At 47.8% G+C, this 17912-nt stretch overlaps 1 protein-coding gene across 2 annotated transcripts in view; it reads right to left on the reverse strand.

Moving 5' to 3' along the window:
* The window catches only part of ABAT (4-aminobutyrate aminotransferase), a 101426-nt gene that overhangs the window by 33347 nt on the left and 50167 nt on the right, over positions 1-17912 (reverse strand). For both annotated transcript variants that reach the window (XM_047780535.1, XM_047780536.1), the window contains exons 3-5: positions 10144-10241; positions 6541-6570; positions 4633-4750 (exon numbers count right to left, since the gene is read on the reverse strand). In XM_047780535.1, the coding sequence (XP_047636491.1) occupies positions 4633-4750; positions 6541-6570; positions 10144-10241 (246 nt within the window). The remainder of the gene's footprint in view (positions 1-4632; positions 4751-6540; positions 6571-10143; positions 10242-17912) is intronic.

Genomic DNA, 17912 nt, shown 5'->3' on the forward strand with positions numbered 1-17912 from the left:
CGGTCAAGGCTGCCTGCAAATGTGGGCTCGTTCCAAGTTCCGCCTTGTTTACTGTCCAGCCTGGGCCTGTCGTCTTGAGACAAGGCTTTGGAGGCCCTTTGATTCCACAATTGCTCTTCCATGAATTTACCCAGCATGTTGTAAAGACCTGTGTCCACCATCGCCAGGCTTGAAAGCAACCCCAAAGCTCATCAATACCAGATCGGTTGTTGCCAGGATCAGCAATGATGAACACAAAGTCCCTTGCACGCAGCAGATGCTTGATAAACGGGAGCGTTTATCATTAATGGGGAGGAGTGAGACAGACCTGCACGGCCCAGGAGCCAGAATCCTGGGAGCAGAGCCTTTACTGCCATTTGCTGAGCATCTGTTGTGTGCAGGGGGCTCTCTCTTCCTTATTGCCAATCCTGGCAACAGCTCCCACAGGAAGGCCACGTTTGTTGGAGTCAGGAGACCAGACGTAAGACCCTCAAAGGCAGGGGCCAAGTGTTCATCCAAACAGGTGTAAGTTGCATGAGTGACCAAGTGAAGATTCAGGGAGTTCCTGCTGTGGCTCAGTGGTAATGAGCCCGACTAGTATCCACAAGGACACAGGTTCAATCCCCGGCCTCACTCAGTGGGTTAAGGATCTGGCATTGATGTGTCGAAGATGCGGTTCGGATCCTGCCTTGCTATGGCTGAGGTGTTGGCTGGCAGCTGTAGCTCTGACTTGACCCCTAGCCTGGGAACCTCCATATGCCACGGTTGTAGCCCTAAAAAGCAAAAAAAAAAAAAAAGAAAAAAAAGAAAAGAAAAGAAAAGAAAGAAAGAAAGAAAGAAAAAGTGAAGATCCAGGGACACTGGCTAGAACCAAAGATGAGAAAAAGACTAATCAGTGACTCTTGGAGCAAGAAGTAGCCTTTGGAGAAAAACTCTCAGTCTTCAAGTATAAAGCCTTTTTAAAATTATACATACCTTGTACCTATTTTCTTTAAGTAAATTCACTTTTTCTCCCCTCTTTTCCCTGCCCTGAGGCATACGGAGTTCCTGAGCCAGGATCAGATCCGAGCCGCAGTTGTGACCTAACCCACTGTGCTGGGCCGGGGATCTGCATCACAGCACTCCCAAGATGCCACCGATTCTGTTGTACCACATTGGGAACTCCTCAAATCACTCTTTTTTTTTTTTTGTCTTTTTAGGACCACACCGGCAGCATATGGAGCTTCCCAGGCTAGAGGTTGAGTCAGAGCTACAGCTGCCAGCCTACACCACAGCCACAGCAACGCCAGATCCGAGCTGCGTCTGCAACCTACACCACAGCTCACGGCCATGCCACATCCTCAACCCACTGAGCGAGGCCAGGGATCAAACCCGCGTCCTCATGGATCCTAGTCAGATTTATTTCTGCTGAGCCATGACGGGAACGCCCCAATTCGCTTTTTAATTTAAAGAGATTTACCTGGAATGGACACTTGGCTATGGCTAGAGTGAGAAGCCTGCCCAAGTCTCTGAACCTGGGGCCTGATCTCCATAAGAAGGGATAAGCAAGTGTAGACACGGGTTCAAGACCCAGTGTCACCCAGGGGAGACTCTCCTTGATGGAATCAAAGAGTGAACAGACTTGAAAAGCCTTGTGGTTGCACTGTGCCTGCTGCAGGGAGCCCGGGCTGGGGCAGTGATGTGGGGGTGGGGTGGGGGAAAGTGGTTCGTGTTCTTCCTCTGCCCCCCTCCACCCTGCGCCGGCCCCCACCCCACTCCCAGATGTGCTGGGACCAAGGCTGGGAAGCACCCCTTACTCAGGGAAGGAACACTCTTGGGGTTCTTCCAAATGACCTTTGCCAGAGGTCTTTCAGCTCAGACTCTATCACACCGCCTGGGTGTTTATGACTTTTCTGCCTCAGTAGATAAGGCAGTTTCAGCGAAATCTTCTTAAGCCACAGCTGCAGCTTTTCTTACTGGCTTCAGGAGAGATGCAAGCAGAGCTGGCTTCTCTGATCTGGGAACACTCCGCCTGGGCCTTTGAAGCCTGGGCCCCCCATGCTGCCAGGCACAGGCAGCTGTCTGGAGGCTGCTGTTCTAGAAGTAAGCTTAGGGGGCAGAGTCACTCGTTCAAATCCCTGGGCTCCCTGGACAGCTGGGCAAACCCTGCAACTTCGTGAAACCCGGCTCTCCCTTGGTAAACCGGAAGGGATATTAAAAGATCTGATGTTACAGGACTGTTGTGGGGATCGAGTGAAATAACATCTAAGGCACTTAGCAACATATATGCTAGACGTGTAGTAAATTCTCCATAATTTCTTGTTTAAAAAAATCACCCTGGGGAGTTCCCGTCATGGCGCAGTGGTTAACGAATCCGACTAGGAACCATGAGGTTGCAGGTTTGATCCCTGGCCTTACTCAGTGGGTTAAGGATCTGGTGTTGCTGTGAGCTGTGGTGTAGGCTGCAGATGCAGCTCGGATCTGGCGTTGCTGTGGCTCTGGTGTAGGCCGGTGGCTACAGCTCCAATTAGACCCCTAACCTGGGAACCTTCATATGCTGTGGGAGCAGCCCAAGAAATAGCAAAAAAAAAAAAAGGACAAAAACAAAAACAAAACAAACAAACAAACAAACAAAAAAACACCCTGGGAGTTCTTACTGTGGCTCAGCAGGTAGGTTAAGAACCTGACATAGTGTCTGTGAGGATACGGGTTCGATCCCTGGCCTCAATCAGTGGGTTAAGGATCCAGCATTGCTATAAGCTGCAGGATAGGTTTGAGACTTGGCTTGGATCCCAAGTTGCTGTGGCTGAGGTGTAGGCTGGTGGCTGCAGCTCTGATTTGACCCCTAGGCTGGGAACCTCCATATGCTGCAGGTGTGGCCCTAAAAAAAAAAAAATCATCTCAAAGACTACAGATAAGGGAGAAAAGCTGGCCAGAGAGAGAACTTCTTAGAACGTTTGCTTTTTATTTTTTATTTTTTTATTTTATTTTATTTTTTTGTCTTTTCTAGGACCACATCTGCGGCATATGGAGGTTCCCAGGCTACGGGTCCAATCAGAGCTACAGCTGCTGGCCACAGCTACAGCCGCTGGCCACAGCCACAGCCACAGCAACATGGGATCTGAGCCACGTCTGTGACCCATACCACAGCTCACGGCAACATCGGATCCTTAACCCACTGAGCAAGGCCAGGGATCGAACCTGCAACCTCATGGTTCCTAGTCGGAGTTGTTAACCACTGAGCCACGATGGGAACTCCAGAACATCTGCTTTTTTAACAGCTGCTTTTGACCTCTTCTCCCCTTCCTACTACTCCCCCGATATATGTACTGGCAGCAGGGGATGTGACCTGAGGGGGCTCTGAGCTGCTGGGGGGACAGTGTGGGAGTTAGCCTGGAAGGGACTGTCTATAGGATGCTGCCAGGATTTGAGTCCCGGATAACTTATCCCTTTCACTCCAACATGAAAAAGAGACAGGGGTTTGTAAATCTTGGATCCTAAATGCCTTCAGAGGCCAAGGCATCTCTGAATGATGAACTGCCCCCCCAAAATGAGTCATCTGCCTAGCTTCGGGCCTCATCTTAATGAGAAATAAACAGGTTTGAGGCACTGGGCAGAGGGACAGCAGAGGAGGCGGGGAGACCTACTGGGGGAGTCTCGAGGGAAAGGCCCCAGGCAGCTGACTGTAGTGGTGCGGGGGTGGGGAGCTATTGGTGGGAAGCAGAGGCTGCTCTGGCATCGCCCATGAAGGAAGGGACAGGCTTCATCAGATGCTCAGCCTACAGACCAGTGGATGCAGTGGGGACTCCACCGACCAAGGAAACATGGACCATCCAAGCTACAAACAGCAGCCACCTGCACATGCAAATCAGTCCTGTCTGACATCTGCCGAGCCCTCCTAGAGCTGCAAGTCTCGCTCTGGACGGCCAGGAGGTGAGCCTGGGGAGGTGGATGCGGTTGGTGCCCCTCCATCCAGGTCACCTTTCCAGAGTAAGCTGCCCCCTCTCCCAGCTGCTCTGGGTTTGTTGTGGTGGGGGGGCACTGACGGTGGGGGGCACGTGGTGAAGCTGCCTCCTTCATGTGGGGAAGCCTCGTTGCCCAAGAGATGGCACGTGTAATTCCCTCTGGCAGTCGATGGGCAATGGCTGACCAGCTCAGGTACCCAAAGGCCAGCCCCTCTGTCTCATTTGGCACCGACTCTGGGGTGCAATGCATACTGCAGAGCCCCCTGTGGAAGCAAGCTGTGGCCGGTCTCAAGTTGAGACCTGGACCTTCTTAACCACCCCCCCTGCTGCTTCCCTCCTGCTCCTTCTCCCAAGAGCTCTCCTCCCATCACCTCCTTGCACTGCATCCCCACCTGGGGATCCTCTCCTGGGACTCCTAAGGCTGCTAACGCTGACGCTGGGTTCACACCTTACCCACGCTTCCTCTCCAAGCTCTGCTTATCTACCTATGCAGCAGGGACATCTACCCAGACCTGGGGGAGGAGGAAGTGGGAGAAGACAGGCGAAGTCCTTAATCACGCACCCTCTGTGAGGTACCTGTTCCTCTTCCCTGCCCTTGAGGGAAGCGCCGGGTCACACGCAAGGACCTGCCTCTCAGAAGGAGCGGTGAAAGTCAACGACCCACACAGAGAGAGCACTCACCCTCCAGGACTGATTCTCCAGCTCTTACCTATGGGGATGGAGGAGATCTGGGAGTAAAGATCCAACATCCGGTTGCCGTCCACGTCCACCAGGTAATTGCCTCGGCTCTCTTCATAATTGCAGAAAAAGTGCACAGCCTCTGCGTTCTTGGGGAAGGAAGAGACCGCGTCAGGCTTGCTGTGGTTCCCTAGCTCCTCAGTCTTTGAGGATTAACCTTGAATTGCTGAAATAAACCATGTCCTGCCCATTTATGGAGACGTGGAAGGTACACCTGGGTGCTGGCAATGCTCTATTTTTTTTGCCCGGGGGTGGGAACCATTACATGATTTGCTGTATAATAGTTTATTGGGCTATAAATTTGTATTTTACCATTTTTTTCTGTATGTGTTTTAGATATCACAACCACAAAGATTGAGAGAGAAATCTGAAGGCGATTCTGAAAAGTTAAGATGTATGTGGTAAGTGTTAGGGCCCGAGGAAATAAAAAATATAGAGTGATTGTGAAAGAAATAAAAATGTTACACTAGAAGATAGCCACGTTAAGTTTTAAAAAAGTCGTAAGAAAGGAATAGAGGGACAAAAAAGATGTAAGATAGAACACAAATGGAAAATGTAAATACAACTACCTCAATCATAACACTAACTGCACATGGATTAAACAACTCAATCAAAAATCAGAAGCTGGGCATGCCAGTGGTTAATGAACCTGACTACTATCCATGAGGACTCAGGTTCGATCCCTGGCCTTGCTCAGTGGGTTAAGGATCTGGTGTTGCCATGAGCTGTGATATAGGGTGCAGATGCAGCTTGGATCCTGTGTTGCTGTGGCTGTGGTGTAGGCCAGCAGCTACAGCTCCAATCGGACCCCTAGCCTGGGACCCATATGCTGTGGGTATGGCCCTAAACAGACAAAAACAGAAAAAAAATCAGAAACCATCAGACTAGACAAAAATGTTCAAGTATATGATGTCTTCTTGAGACCTACTTTTTTTTTGGCTGCACCAGTGGTATACAGAAATTCCCAGGCCAGGGATTGAACCAGTGCCACATCAGTGTCCTGAGCCACAGTGGTAACAATGCTGGATCCTTAACCCATTAGACCACCAGGGAACTCCCTTCTTCTTCCTCCTTTTTTTTTTTTTTGGAGACCTACTTTAGATTCAAGAATACAAACTGGGTTGAAAGTAAAAAGATGGAAAAAGATATATGATTCTCCCAGTAATCATAAGAAAGCTGGAACAGTTTTTACTAATATCAGACAAAATTGACTGTTAAGCAAACAAAATGTTCCTAGAGGTAAAGAGAGGTATTTTATGAGGACAGATGGAGCTGTCCACTATGACGACTATAAACATATAAGCACCTGACAACACAGCCCCAAAATACACAAAGCAAAACGTGACAGAATTGAGAGGAAAAATACAATTCTGCAATAATAGTTGGAAACTTCAGTACCTTGATTTAGACAGTGGACAGAACAATTAGACAGACAATTAACAAGGACACTTGTTAATTAACACTAAATCAACAGATCTCACAAACGTGTGTGGAACACCCCTCCCACAACAACAGTAAGGTACAAATCCCTCTCAAGTGCATAGGGGACATTTTCCAGGATGGACCATACATCAGAACAGAAAAAAGGCTCAATACATTTAAAAGGATTGAAATCACTCAAAATCAGTTTTCCAACCACAACAGGATGAGATTAGAAATCAGTAACAGAAAAAAGTGTGGGAAGTTCAAGGAAATGTGAAAATGACGTTAACGCATAAGTAACCAGTAAGTCAAAGAGGATGTGCAAGTTAGAAAAAAAAGGTTTAGAATAAAAGTCAGCTGCATTAAAAAAAAAAAAAAGTACAGATTAAGTATCTGTATCCTTCATCTACACTGTAAGAAGCAGTCATGGAAAGATGGCTGTTTAACCCCTACTCACCTGAATTATATTCAGCTGTTTCATTAACTCCTGCAGAAGAGAAGAGAAAATTATCACAGCAAGGATACATCTTTCACATCTTCCCAAGTGTTGGGGCTTTTCCCCATTCATTCCAATAACCATAATTAGTCAACAACATCATATATATATTTTTAATTTTAAGGCTGTACTCTTAAAATGGTAGTTTTTGTGGAAACTTTGTGGAAGTTGCTGGGCCAGGGATTGAATCTGAGCCACAGCTTTGACCTGTGTTACAGCTATAGCTGCAGCAATGCTGGATCCTTAACCCCCTGCACCAGGCTAGGGTTTGAACCCACACCTCTGCAGTGACCTGAGCCATTGCAGTCAGATTCCTAGCCCACTGCACCACAGTGGGACTTCCACAAATGTTTTTAAATTGCTTAATATAAATAATTGGCATGAAATGATTCCTGTCAGTTAAGTTACTAGAACAACAGACTGGAGATTTAGACACTTCAAAGATAATAATAAAGTAAACTAAAAATTTTTTTTTTTTCCCGTACCCACGGCATGTGGAAGTTCCTGGGCCAGGGATTGAATTTAGGCTACAGCAGTGACCCAAGCTGCTCCAGTGACAATGCTGGATCCTTTACCCACTGCACCACAGGAGAACTCCTAAACTATTTTTTTTTTTTTTAATTTAAGCTGAAGGCATTTATCTAATGTCCAGAAAGGCATGGATTCTCTTTTATTCAGGGGGAAAAAAAAAGGCGGCTTTAACAACACTCCATTGGGAAAATAAAATTAACTGAAAAAAAATAGAAATTTGCACACCAAGAACCATTTATAATTATAATCTGAACATTCCATAAACTACCTGTGCAATTCTACATACAAACTAGGAATTAGGAGTTCTTCTTATGGCTCAGCCGGTTAAGAACCTGACTAGTATCCATGAGGATGTGGGTTTGATCCCTGGCCTCACTCAGTGGGTTAAGGATCTAGTGTTGCCATGAGCTGTGGTGTAGGTGGCAGATGCAGCTTGGATCCTGAGTTGCTGAGGCTTTGGCGTAGGCGGGCAGCTGCAGCTCTGGTTCGACCCCAGCCCTGGAACCCTTCCATATGCCGAAAGTACAGCATTAAAAAAAAAAAGAGGAGTTCCCATCATGGCGAAGTGGTTAACGAATCCGACTAGGAACCATGAGGTTGAGGGTTCGGTCCCTGCCCTTGCTCAGTGGGTTAACGATCCGGCGTTGCCGTGAGCTGTGGTGTAGGTTGCAGACGCGGCTTGGATCCCGAGTTGCTGTGGCTCTGGCGTAGGCCGGTGGCTACAGCTCCGATTAGACCCCTAGCCTGGGAACCTCCATATGCCGCAGAAGCAGCCCAAAGAAATAGCAAAAAGACAAAAAAAAAAAAAAAGAAAGAAAGAAAAAAGAAACTGGGAATTACTAACTAGTGGCTTTACTATTACCAGAATTTCGCCCAAAAAACAAATCAACAAAAACTTTACCAATTAGTGTCATAAAATTATGTATTTCCACAAAAAACACAATTGTATTAATGACATGAGTATAAAAAACTATTCCAAGTATTTTACTATTAAATTAAAATTTACCCCTCCTCAATAGAACTATGCATGAAAAAGTCTTTTTGCAAAACACTGTGCAAAATAATTACAATCATTTACATCAGTACAACAATTTCTGGATTTAAAATAGTTACATGGAGTTCCCATTGTGGCTCAGTGGTTAATAAATCTGAGTAGGAACAATGAGATTGCAGGTTTGATCTCTGGCCTCGATCAGTGGGTTAAAGATCCGGTGTTGCCGTGAGCTGTGGTGTGGGTTGCAGATGAGGCTTGGATCCTGTGTTGCTGTGGCTGTGGTGTAGGCTGGTGGCTATAGCTCTGATTAGACCCCTAGCCTGGGAACCTCCATATGCCGCAGGTGTGGCCCTAGAAAAGACAAAAAGACCAAAAAAAAAAAAGTTACAATGACAAAAGAGATATCTTTGTTAAAAAAATGACACGATAGGGAGTTCCCGTCGTGGCGCAGTGGTTAACGAGTCCGACTAGGAACCATGAGGTTGCGGGTTCGGTCCCTGCCCTTGCTCAGTGGGTTGACGATCCGGCGTTGCCGTGAGCTGTGGTGTAGGTTGCAGACGCGGCTCGGATCCTGCGTTGCTGTGGCTCTGGCGTGGGCCGGTGGCTACAGTTCCGATTCGACCCCTAGCCTGGGAACCTCCATATGCCACGGGAGCGGCCCAAGAAATAGCAACAACAATAACAAAAAGACAAAAGAAAAAAAAAAAAGACACGATAAAACCTGCAAAATATGCAAAGAGAAAAATCAATTTGTATTAAAAAGGTTTACAGTGTTTTTTTTTAGATGCAAAAGTCAGAAACAGGGAGTTATTTTTTAGATGCAAAGACTAGAAGCAGGGAGTTCCCACTGTGGCTCAGCAGAAATAAATCTGACTAGCATCCATGAGGACGCAGCTTTGATCCCTGGCCTCACTCAGAGCGTTAAGGATCTGGTGTTGCCGTGAGCTGTGGTGTAGGTCGCAGACATGGCTTGGATGGATCCTCCGTTGCTGTGGCTGTGGTGTGGGCTGGCAGCTGCAGCTCTAATTCGACCCCTAGCCTGGGAAACTCCATATGCTGCGGGTGTGGCCCTAAAAAGAAAAAAAATTAAAAAAAAAAAGACATAGTCTTGCACATCAGAGCACAGAGTCAAGGTTAACCAGCCCTCCAAAGTGAGTTGTATGCAGGCTTTGCAGCTTCTCTGAAAAGCCCTGCCCCCCATCAGACTCACCTTGCGTCCCTTCCGTCCCACAGGCTAATATCTACCCTAGGATCCAGAGCTGCCCACTATCTCTCATACTCCATGTACTTCCGCCCCAGGGGCCTCTCCATACACCATTCCCCTCACCTAGAACAGAATGCACATCTCTGGCCAATTCCTCCTTGTGGCCCTGCAAGTTCCAGCTCGGCGGGGGGGGGGGGGGGGGGGGTGGGGGTGGGGTGGTATCTGCTACACACGCCCTGTGCCAGGTCACACTGTCATGTTCTTTCACTGTTGGTGGGATGTTCTACCCCAGCTCCTGACTCTGGCTTCAGAACTAGCCATGTGACTTGCTTCTGCCAACAGAATGAGGTGCATGATGGAACCTAGACATGGAGAGACCTATAGCAAGCGCTCCTCTTCCATCACCCTGGGAACAGGCCCAGTCTGGCTCGCTGGAGCATGAGACACATGAAGCAGAGCCAAGTCACCAGGGGCCCAAGACAAGCCTGGCCTAAATCAGTGGGTGGCCAGCTGTCCCCCAGGCATATAGATGAGCCCAACAGAACTGCCCACCTAACCTCCAGCTAACCCTGGATGCATGAGCAGCTTGTACGCTGCTGCTGCTGGGGTTCTAGGAGTGCTATGCAGCATTACTGCAGCAATAGATAGCAGATACATTTCCTCGGAGAAGACTTAATGCTTTATAGCTGAACGGCCCGGTTTAGGCTTCTAGATCTCTCGTGGTGACCCCTTGGAAAGCAGCTAAGAAAACAGGGCCCTCAGCTTGGCTGCATTCTTGCCTCAGGGACCCCTTGGCTCTTTTCTGAAACATGCCACCCAGGTATGCTCAACTCACCCGAGATCTGGGCCCTGGGACTTCCGTCTTCATCAAAGGCCCGTCATAATCAAATTCAACGTCCACTTTGGCTGCGGCCTGACTGATGTGTCTCCATCCTGCGGTAAACACAGATGATGAGAACTCCTGGGCACAGCAGATTTGAGAATCCTGCCCTTACAATAGCCGGTGTCCCCAACACAGGCAGTGCCAGGACCTCGGCCCCACCCCAGCCAGACAGCCCCAGAACTCTGAGTCTGGCCAGACCCGGGCAGCACAAGAACTCTGAAGATGAAAGGAAATGGGAAAGCCTGGGGTCAGTGACGCTGCAGGCAAGCAGGCATGCTCCCCGCCCGCTGCTGTGAGGATAAGCTGATGCCGGCTTCCTGGTCCTTCCGACTGAGCGAGCTCAGGTGTTAGAACGCATCCCAAGAAAATAACGGAAGGGTGCTTGAGGAGGTAGGTTAAAAACTGTGATCCTATTGTTTCTAACAACAGCAATGAGGAAACAACCTCGATGTCCAATGGGGGGTAATTACATAGAATATGCCCTTTCCTACCACTGTTTGGACAGTGGAATATTACGTGCATCCATGATAAAAATTATCCGAATTTTGTAAAAACGTAACCTACATCCGTATGTATACATAGACCTGACTTTCTCCGCCTTGGGACTCTTGTCATTGTGGGCTGGATGACTCTTTGCTGTGGGGACTGTCCTGTGCCCTGAAGGATATTTAGTTGCATCCCTGGCCTCCAGCCACTAGATGCCAGAAAACTTTTCCCTGCAGTCGTGCCCCCAGTTGTGTCAATCAAAAATCATCCCGGGAGTTCCCGTCATGGCGCAGTGGTTAACGAATCCGACTAAGAACAATGAGGTTGCGGGTTCGGTCCCTGCCCTTGCTCAGTGGGTTGACGATCCGGCGTTGCCGTGAGCTGTGGTGTAGGTTGCAGACGCAGCTTGGATCCCGCGTTGCTGTGGCTCTGGCGTAGGCTGGTGGCTACAGCTCCGATTAGACCCCTAGCCTGGGAACCTCCATATGCCGCGGGAGCGGCCCAAGAAATAGCAACAACAACAACAACAACAACAACAACAAATCATCCCGGAGGAGTTCCTGTTGCGGCTCAGTGGATTGAGAACCTGACATAGTGTTGGTGGGGATGCAGGTTCACTTCCAGGCTTTGCTCAGTGGGTTAAGGATCCAGCGTTGTTGCAAGCTGTGGCATAGGTCACAGAGGCAGCTTGGAGCCAGTGTCGGCCACAGCTGCAGCTCTGACTGGACCCCAGCCCAGGAATTTCACAGAGTGTGGCCACTAAAAACAAAAAACAAAACAAAACAAAATTACCCTGGAGAGGAGTTCCTTCCGTGGTGCAGTGGTTCAGAATCTGACTGCAGTGGCTCAGGTCACTATGGAGGCATGGGTTTGAAGCCTGGTGTTGCCACAGCTGCTGCAGCTTGGGAACTTCCGTATGCTGTGGGTGCAGCCACACACACAAAAATCATCCGGGAGAGAATAATCAAATGTCTAAATTCAGGTGGTCCCAACTTACAGGTTTTGTTGTTGTTAAAATATATCTGGGGCACAAATTATTCCTTGCAACTGATTTCACGTTTTGCTTAGTAATACACTTGTTGAGGCTTAAATAAACTTGAGGTCCCAGGCTAACCCCAAGGGGCTTTCTAGCTCAGCATGTTGCTGAAATGAAGGGAAGTTTCAACCCAAGTATCACTGATGCCTGAACAAGAGACTGCTGTGCTGAATCTAAGGTGTGTAGTGATTTAGAATCTTATCTAACCCCTAGAAATCCCTTCAATGTCTCTGTTCATCTTTTCTTTTCTTTTCTTTTCTTTTTGTCTTTTTGTTTTTTCAGGGCTGCATCCATATGGAGGTTCCCAGGCTAGAGGTCCAATCGGAGCTACAGCTGCTGGCCTACACCACAGCCACGGCAACGCAGGATCCGAGCCACGTCTGAGACCTACACCACAGCTCATGGCAACACCAGATCCTTAACCCACTGACTAAGGCCGGGAATCAAACCCACAACCTCATTTGGATTTGTTTCTGCTGCGCCAAGACGGGAACTGCTCCCTGTTCATCTTTTATCTTTCTGGCACATATTTGTGGTTGGGAACTGTCAGTTCCTTGTACAAAGGATGCCACAGATGCATCAAACTCGGGAATCCCTAGATGCTTCATATACATCATATACATGATCTTATTTTATCTTTACACAACCCTGACGAATAGATGTTATGTTTGTATTACGTAGGAGTAGAAACTAAACATGTCAGCCTCTCTCTCTCTCACACACACACAACTTGCCAAACTATACAGAGCCATGATATTAGAAAACATATTTAAATTTACCCTTAATTTTTCATAATTGCTCTGGATATCAAAGAAGGTTTCTGAATTAATTACAATCAAGAGTAGCCCTTCGAACATAAAATCCAGTAAAAATGCAACACTACCTTTATTTTGAGGCATAAATACCAGCTTTGAGGAAGATACCAGCTTTTATCATCCTCCACTTGATCTTACAATGAAAAGGGAATTCATACGGAGTTTATTTTCCATTAGCAGACAGTTCAAGGTCATAGAACATACTGGTGATTTTTTTTTAAACACTAAATTGTTTCTTTCTTGCTTGGCCAGAACTCAGGGTTACTGGTCAAGACTGTTTGCAACTAGATCTGCATTCAACAGGGAAGCATGTTTGGATCAAAATAGCTCTTAACCAGTGCTGGTCTTGCTTTGTTTCCAGCAAAAGGGGGAAAGTGAAGAATTTGAAATTAGCAAGCTCTCCCCTCCTGAGGACACACATGTCCTTGCTTCCTTTCTCCAGAAAAGGTCATTTTTTTTTTCCAAAAAATATCTTGGTGTGCATCGCAGCAATCAGATTTCTTGGGGGGTGGAAAGTGAGAGCACCAGTGGGGCAGTTAGCAGGGGGAGCTGCAGCTAAAAGGGTCCTGAGAGAGACGCTGGGAGGGTGCTGGGTCACGTGGAGCTGTGGTCGTGAGGTTGCCAAGACCAGGAGTGAACAGGACTGGGGTGGGGGAGGGGAGGGAACTGGGAGAATTGGTGCCGGGCAGAGGGGGATGGGGCATGAGACGGGGTGCCAGGGCCAGGTGCAAGGCGGATGAGTCTGTGTCAAGAACTGCACCGGGAGTTCCCATCGTGGCGCAGTGGTTAACGAATCCGACTAGAAACCATAAGGTTGCGGGTTCCGTCCCTGCCCTTGCTCAGTGGGTTAACGATCCGGCGTTGCCGTGAGCTGTGGTGTAGGTCGCAGACGTGGCTCGGATCCCGAGTTGCTGTGGCTCTGGTGTAGGCCGGTGGCTACAGCTCCGATTGGACCCCTAGCCTGGGAACCTCCATATGCCGCAGGAGCGGCCCAAGAAATAGCAAAAAGACAAAAAAAAAAAAAAAAAGAACTGCACCGGTTCCTACCACGTGCAAGTCTTTGTGGGTATGGATGGGAGAAGGCCAAAACCGCTGGGCAGAAATCCTGAAAATCAGCGTCTAATAAGTTTTTTGGCAACTGTGCAATCTGAAAAAAGATAGGGAAGCTAACACGTATTCAGTTCCTACTTTGTGCCAGGCAGGCCCTACCTAGGCCAACTCTCACCTGTTGTTTTAATGAATCCACAACCTTCTTGTGAGATGATATTACTGTCCCCATTTTACAGATGAGGATCAGAGAGGTTATGCAACTTTCCCAAGGTCACACAGCTAATGAGTTGCAAAGCCAGAACTTTGAATCCAGAATACTTTTGCTTTTCCTACTAAATCTCCATTTTGACTTTTTGTAGAGGAAAATAATAAATATCAATACAACAAATTTTCTCTTAATGAAGCTAAATAATATGATAACCCACAAGAGAAAAAGAACAAGGATTGAATGGTTAAGGAAGACTTTTCTGGGGTCCCTTGTAGCAAGTTGCATGAGCAAATGCCCACTTATTGAGCACGGATGGTGAACGTACTGGGCATTATTCTGAGCAATTTACATAGATTACCTCATGTAATCCTTCCAACTCCCTAGAAGGTAAATGTTATTATCATTCTCATGTTAGCGAAGACACTAAGGCTCAGGAAGGTCAATTAAGTTGCCCAAAGTCACACAGCTGGTAAGTAGCTAAGCTGGAAAGTTGTTTGCCAGACCTCTCCTTTGCTAAATATTGTGAATGTAGGAGTTCCCGTCGTGGCACAGTGGTTAACGAATCCGACTAGGAACCATGAGGTTGTGGGTTCGATCCCTGGCCTTGCTCAGTGGGTTGAGGATCTGGCGTTGACGTGAGCTGTGGTGTGGGTCTCAGACACGGCTCGGATCCTGCGTTGCTGTGGCTCTGGCATAGGCTGGTGGCTACAGCTCCGATTCGACCCCTAGCCTGGGAACTTCCATATGCCTCGGGATCGGCCCTAGAAAAGGCAAAAAGACAAAAATATGTATATGTATAGTGAATGTACCTTCCACCTCATCCAGTGTGGGTCCTTGTTTTTTGTTTTCGTTTTTTTTTTTTGGTTTGCTTTTTAGGGCCGTACCCTAAATCATATATATACACACACACACACACTCTTTTTCTCACATTATCCTCCATCATGTTCCATCACAAGTGACTGGATATGGCTCCCTGTGCTTATACAGCAGGATCTCATTGCTTATCCACTCCAAATGCAAGAGTTTGCATCTATTATAGAGTTGTGTCAGTTTCTACTGTACAGCAAAGTGACCCAGTCATATATATGTATATATATATATTCTTTTTCTCACATTATCCTCCATCATGTTCCAGCACAAGTGACTGGATATAGTTCCCTGTGCGATACATCAGGATCTCAATGCTTATCCAGAGTCGGTTTTTAACTCCAGTTGTAAAAGCAGCCATCCAGGGTTTTAACATCCTCTTGATCTTCTGAGAGTAATAAATGAATGACATTTTCCCAAATGACAAGGGCTCTGTATGTGAGCCTGGCCAAAGTCGAGGTGAAGTTCAACTGGAGGTGTTTGCTCTGCTTTTGTGTAAAAACAAAATACCTAATCCTCCGCTCAACTGTCCAGCCCACTTATTCTTATCAAGGAAGATATCAATAGGCAGCAATGAAAAAACAAACACGTCTAATTTCACAACCCAGAGAGAACCACTCTGCCGTCTGATCTCCTGGTCTGTCCTCTGTTTGTTGATGTAAGTTGGGAACATGGTCTCAGGTCATGAACTATCAGCATGTTCACCAGCTTCGCAGGGATCTGATGGGTGGAGGCACCACACGGAAGCACCTGAACCCAGTTGGGGGTGGTGGTGGCAGGCTGTGCTCCCCGCCCCTACCCCGTGGGCACCCCCTTCTTCCCCTCACTCTGAGGAAGCAGCTGCCGTGTTGGGATCTGCTCCATGGATAGATCTGGACAGATCACTCGGCACGGAATCCAGCCACAGCCACAGCCACATGAGGGAGCGTGGGAGCAGATCCCTGGCTCCCCTGTGAGGCTGCATGTGAGACCGCAGCCCTGGGGAACCAGCTCAGCGCACCCAGGAGAAACCTGGAGCCGGAAGGTCCTGCTGAGCCACCCTGGATTCCTAACTACAAAAACTGTAAGATAATAAACATGCATTATCTTTGCCTGCTGAATGTGTAGTATTTGCTATATGGCAATAGGTCATTAATACAGTGGTTAAGGGTGTGTGTGGGTCACGGGGTATCTGGGTTTGGCTTAAAGCCTGGCTCAGTGGCTTGCAGGCTCCGAGGCTCTGGGAAAGTTACATAACCTCTCTGAGTCTCATTTTCCTCATCTAATGGAATCGGGCTGAGGACTAAATGGGTCAAAACTAAGCCATCTCTTTTTTTTTGGTCTTTTTAGGGCCGCACCCATGGCACATGGAAGTTCCCAGGCTAGGGGTAGAATTGGAGCTGTAGCTGCCGGCCTACGCTACAGCCCCAGCAACGCCAGATCCAAGATGCATCTGTGAACCACACCACAGCTCAGGCAATGCTGGATCCTTAACCCACTGAGCGAGACCAGGGATCGAACCTGCGTCCTCCTGGATGCTAGTCAGATTCGTTAACTGCTGAGCCACAATGGGAACTCCTAAGCCATCATTCTAAAACCATTCCCCTATTGCTACTTGCAGTGTATGAAAGAGTTCTTGTATTTGTGTATCTTTGCCAGCACTGAGGTTTAGTGTTTTAAAAGCACATCGATCAACCTGTCATGCTAGATATGCCCAATTGATAGACCAAGAGAATTTAAAAAACTTCACTGTATGGTTCTGGAAATCTGGCACAAGTGTGCCAACAAAGACTTAACTCTGGCCAGGAAAATAGGGAGCTGAGTATCTCTGATTTAGCCATTTCAGTTCCTTTTTCTTTTTTTTTTTTTTTTTTCCTTGTGCCTCCATATCCATGCTCACAAAATGGAAGGTGAGGTCCTTCCCCACTTCCCCCCACCCCTCTTTTTAGGGCTGCACCTGCGGCATGTGGAGGTTCCCAGGCTAGGGGTGAAATCAGAGCTACAGCTGATGGCCAGCAGCACAGCCACAGCAACGCAGGATATGAGCCATGCCTGCGATCTACACCACAGCTCACAGCAACGCCGGATCCTTAACCCACTGAGAGAGGCCAGGGGTCAAACCCGCGTCCTCATGGATACTAGCTGGGTTCTTAACCTGCAGAGCCACAATGGGAGCTTCCTTCCCACTTATTGTAAATATAAATGGAGTGTGTTCACACAGATGATATTTTGAAACAAGAAACTTGTGAAGCAGGGAGGGTGCTATTAGTCTCCCCACTTTCCTGAAGAGCAAACTGAGGCTTGAAGACGTTCTAACCAATCGGTTAGGCGCACCTGGCTGACACGTGGTGACTGAAGCCAGCAGCCCCATCTTAATTAGAGTCTTAATCTACTGGTCTTTCCCTGTCGTCTCTCTGGGAAGGCTCAGAGGTCCTTGAGAATGGCCTTCAGAGGCCGAGCCATGAGCGTCACGGGCTAGAGCCCCACAGGAGTTAGGTTCTTTCTATAAAACCTAGTGGGTGCTCAACTGCAATGGTTCCTTCCAGTGCAATGACTCCCGCTTCTACTGGGTACACAGCACAACTGCATCATCTAGGGTTTAGTTTCCCCGGAATTATGGGTAAGCCTTAATAGGCTGCTCCTAGAATTCTAAGAGAATAAAACAAAAGCAAACCTCAAAACCTATGGATAACTCCTCAAGGCCGTCAAGGTCTCCGGGTGAGACGCCAAGGTCGGTTCCCCGGCTGTGACAACTGCATCCTGGTGACCTAAGATGCCAACACTAGGGAACACTGGGTGAGGCCTGGGTCTCTTTGTGCTCTCTTTGTAATTTCCCTGTGTATCTAAAATATTCCAAAAGTAGGAGTTCCCGCCATGGCGCAGTGGTTAACGAATCCGACTAGGAACCATGAGGTTTCGGGTTCGGTCCCTGCCCTTGCTCATTGGGTTAAGGATCCGGCATTGCCGTGAGCTGTGGTGTAGGTTGCAGACGCGGCTTGGATCCCGTGTTGCTGTGGCTCTGGTGTAGGCCGGTGGCTACAGCTCCGATTGGACCCCTAGCCTGGGAACCTCCATATGCCACGGGAGCGGCCCAAGAAATAGCTAAAAAGACAAAAATAAAAAATAAAATAAAATAAAATATTCCAAAAGTAAATGTGTATTTAAAAAATAAAACTTGTGGGAGGAGGGAACATTCCCGCTTCTTAGCCCGCCCAGGATATAAACACCTGCAACGTTCACCTTGCAAACCAGGGCCTCGGCAGACAATTTGTCTTCAGAA

This window comes from Phacochoerus africanus, chromosome 5, assembly GCF_016906955.1.
Source record: "Phacochoerus africanus isolate WHEZ1 chromosome 5, ROS_Pafr_v1, whole genome shotgun sequence".
Lineage (NCBI taxonomy): Eukaryota > Metazoa > Chordata > Mammalia > Artiodactyla > Suidae > Phacochoerus > Phacochoerus africanus.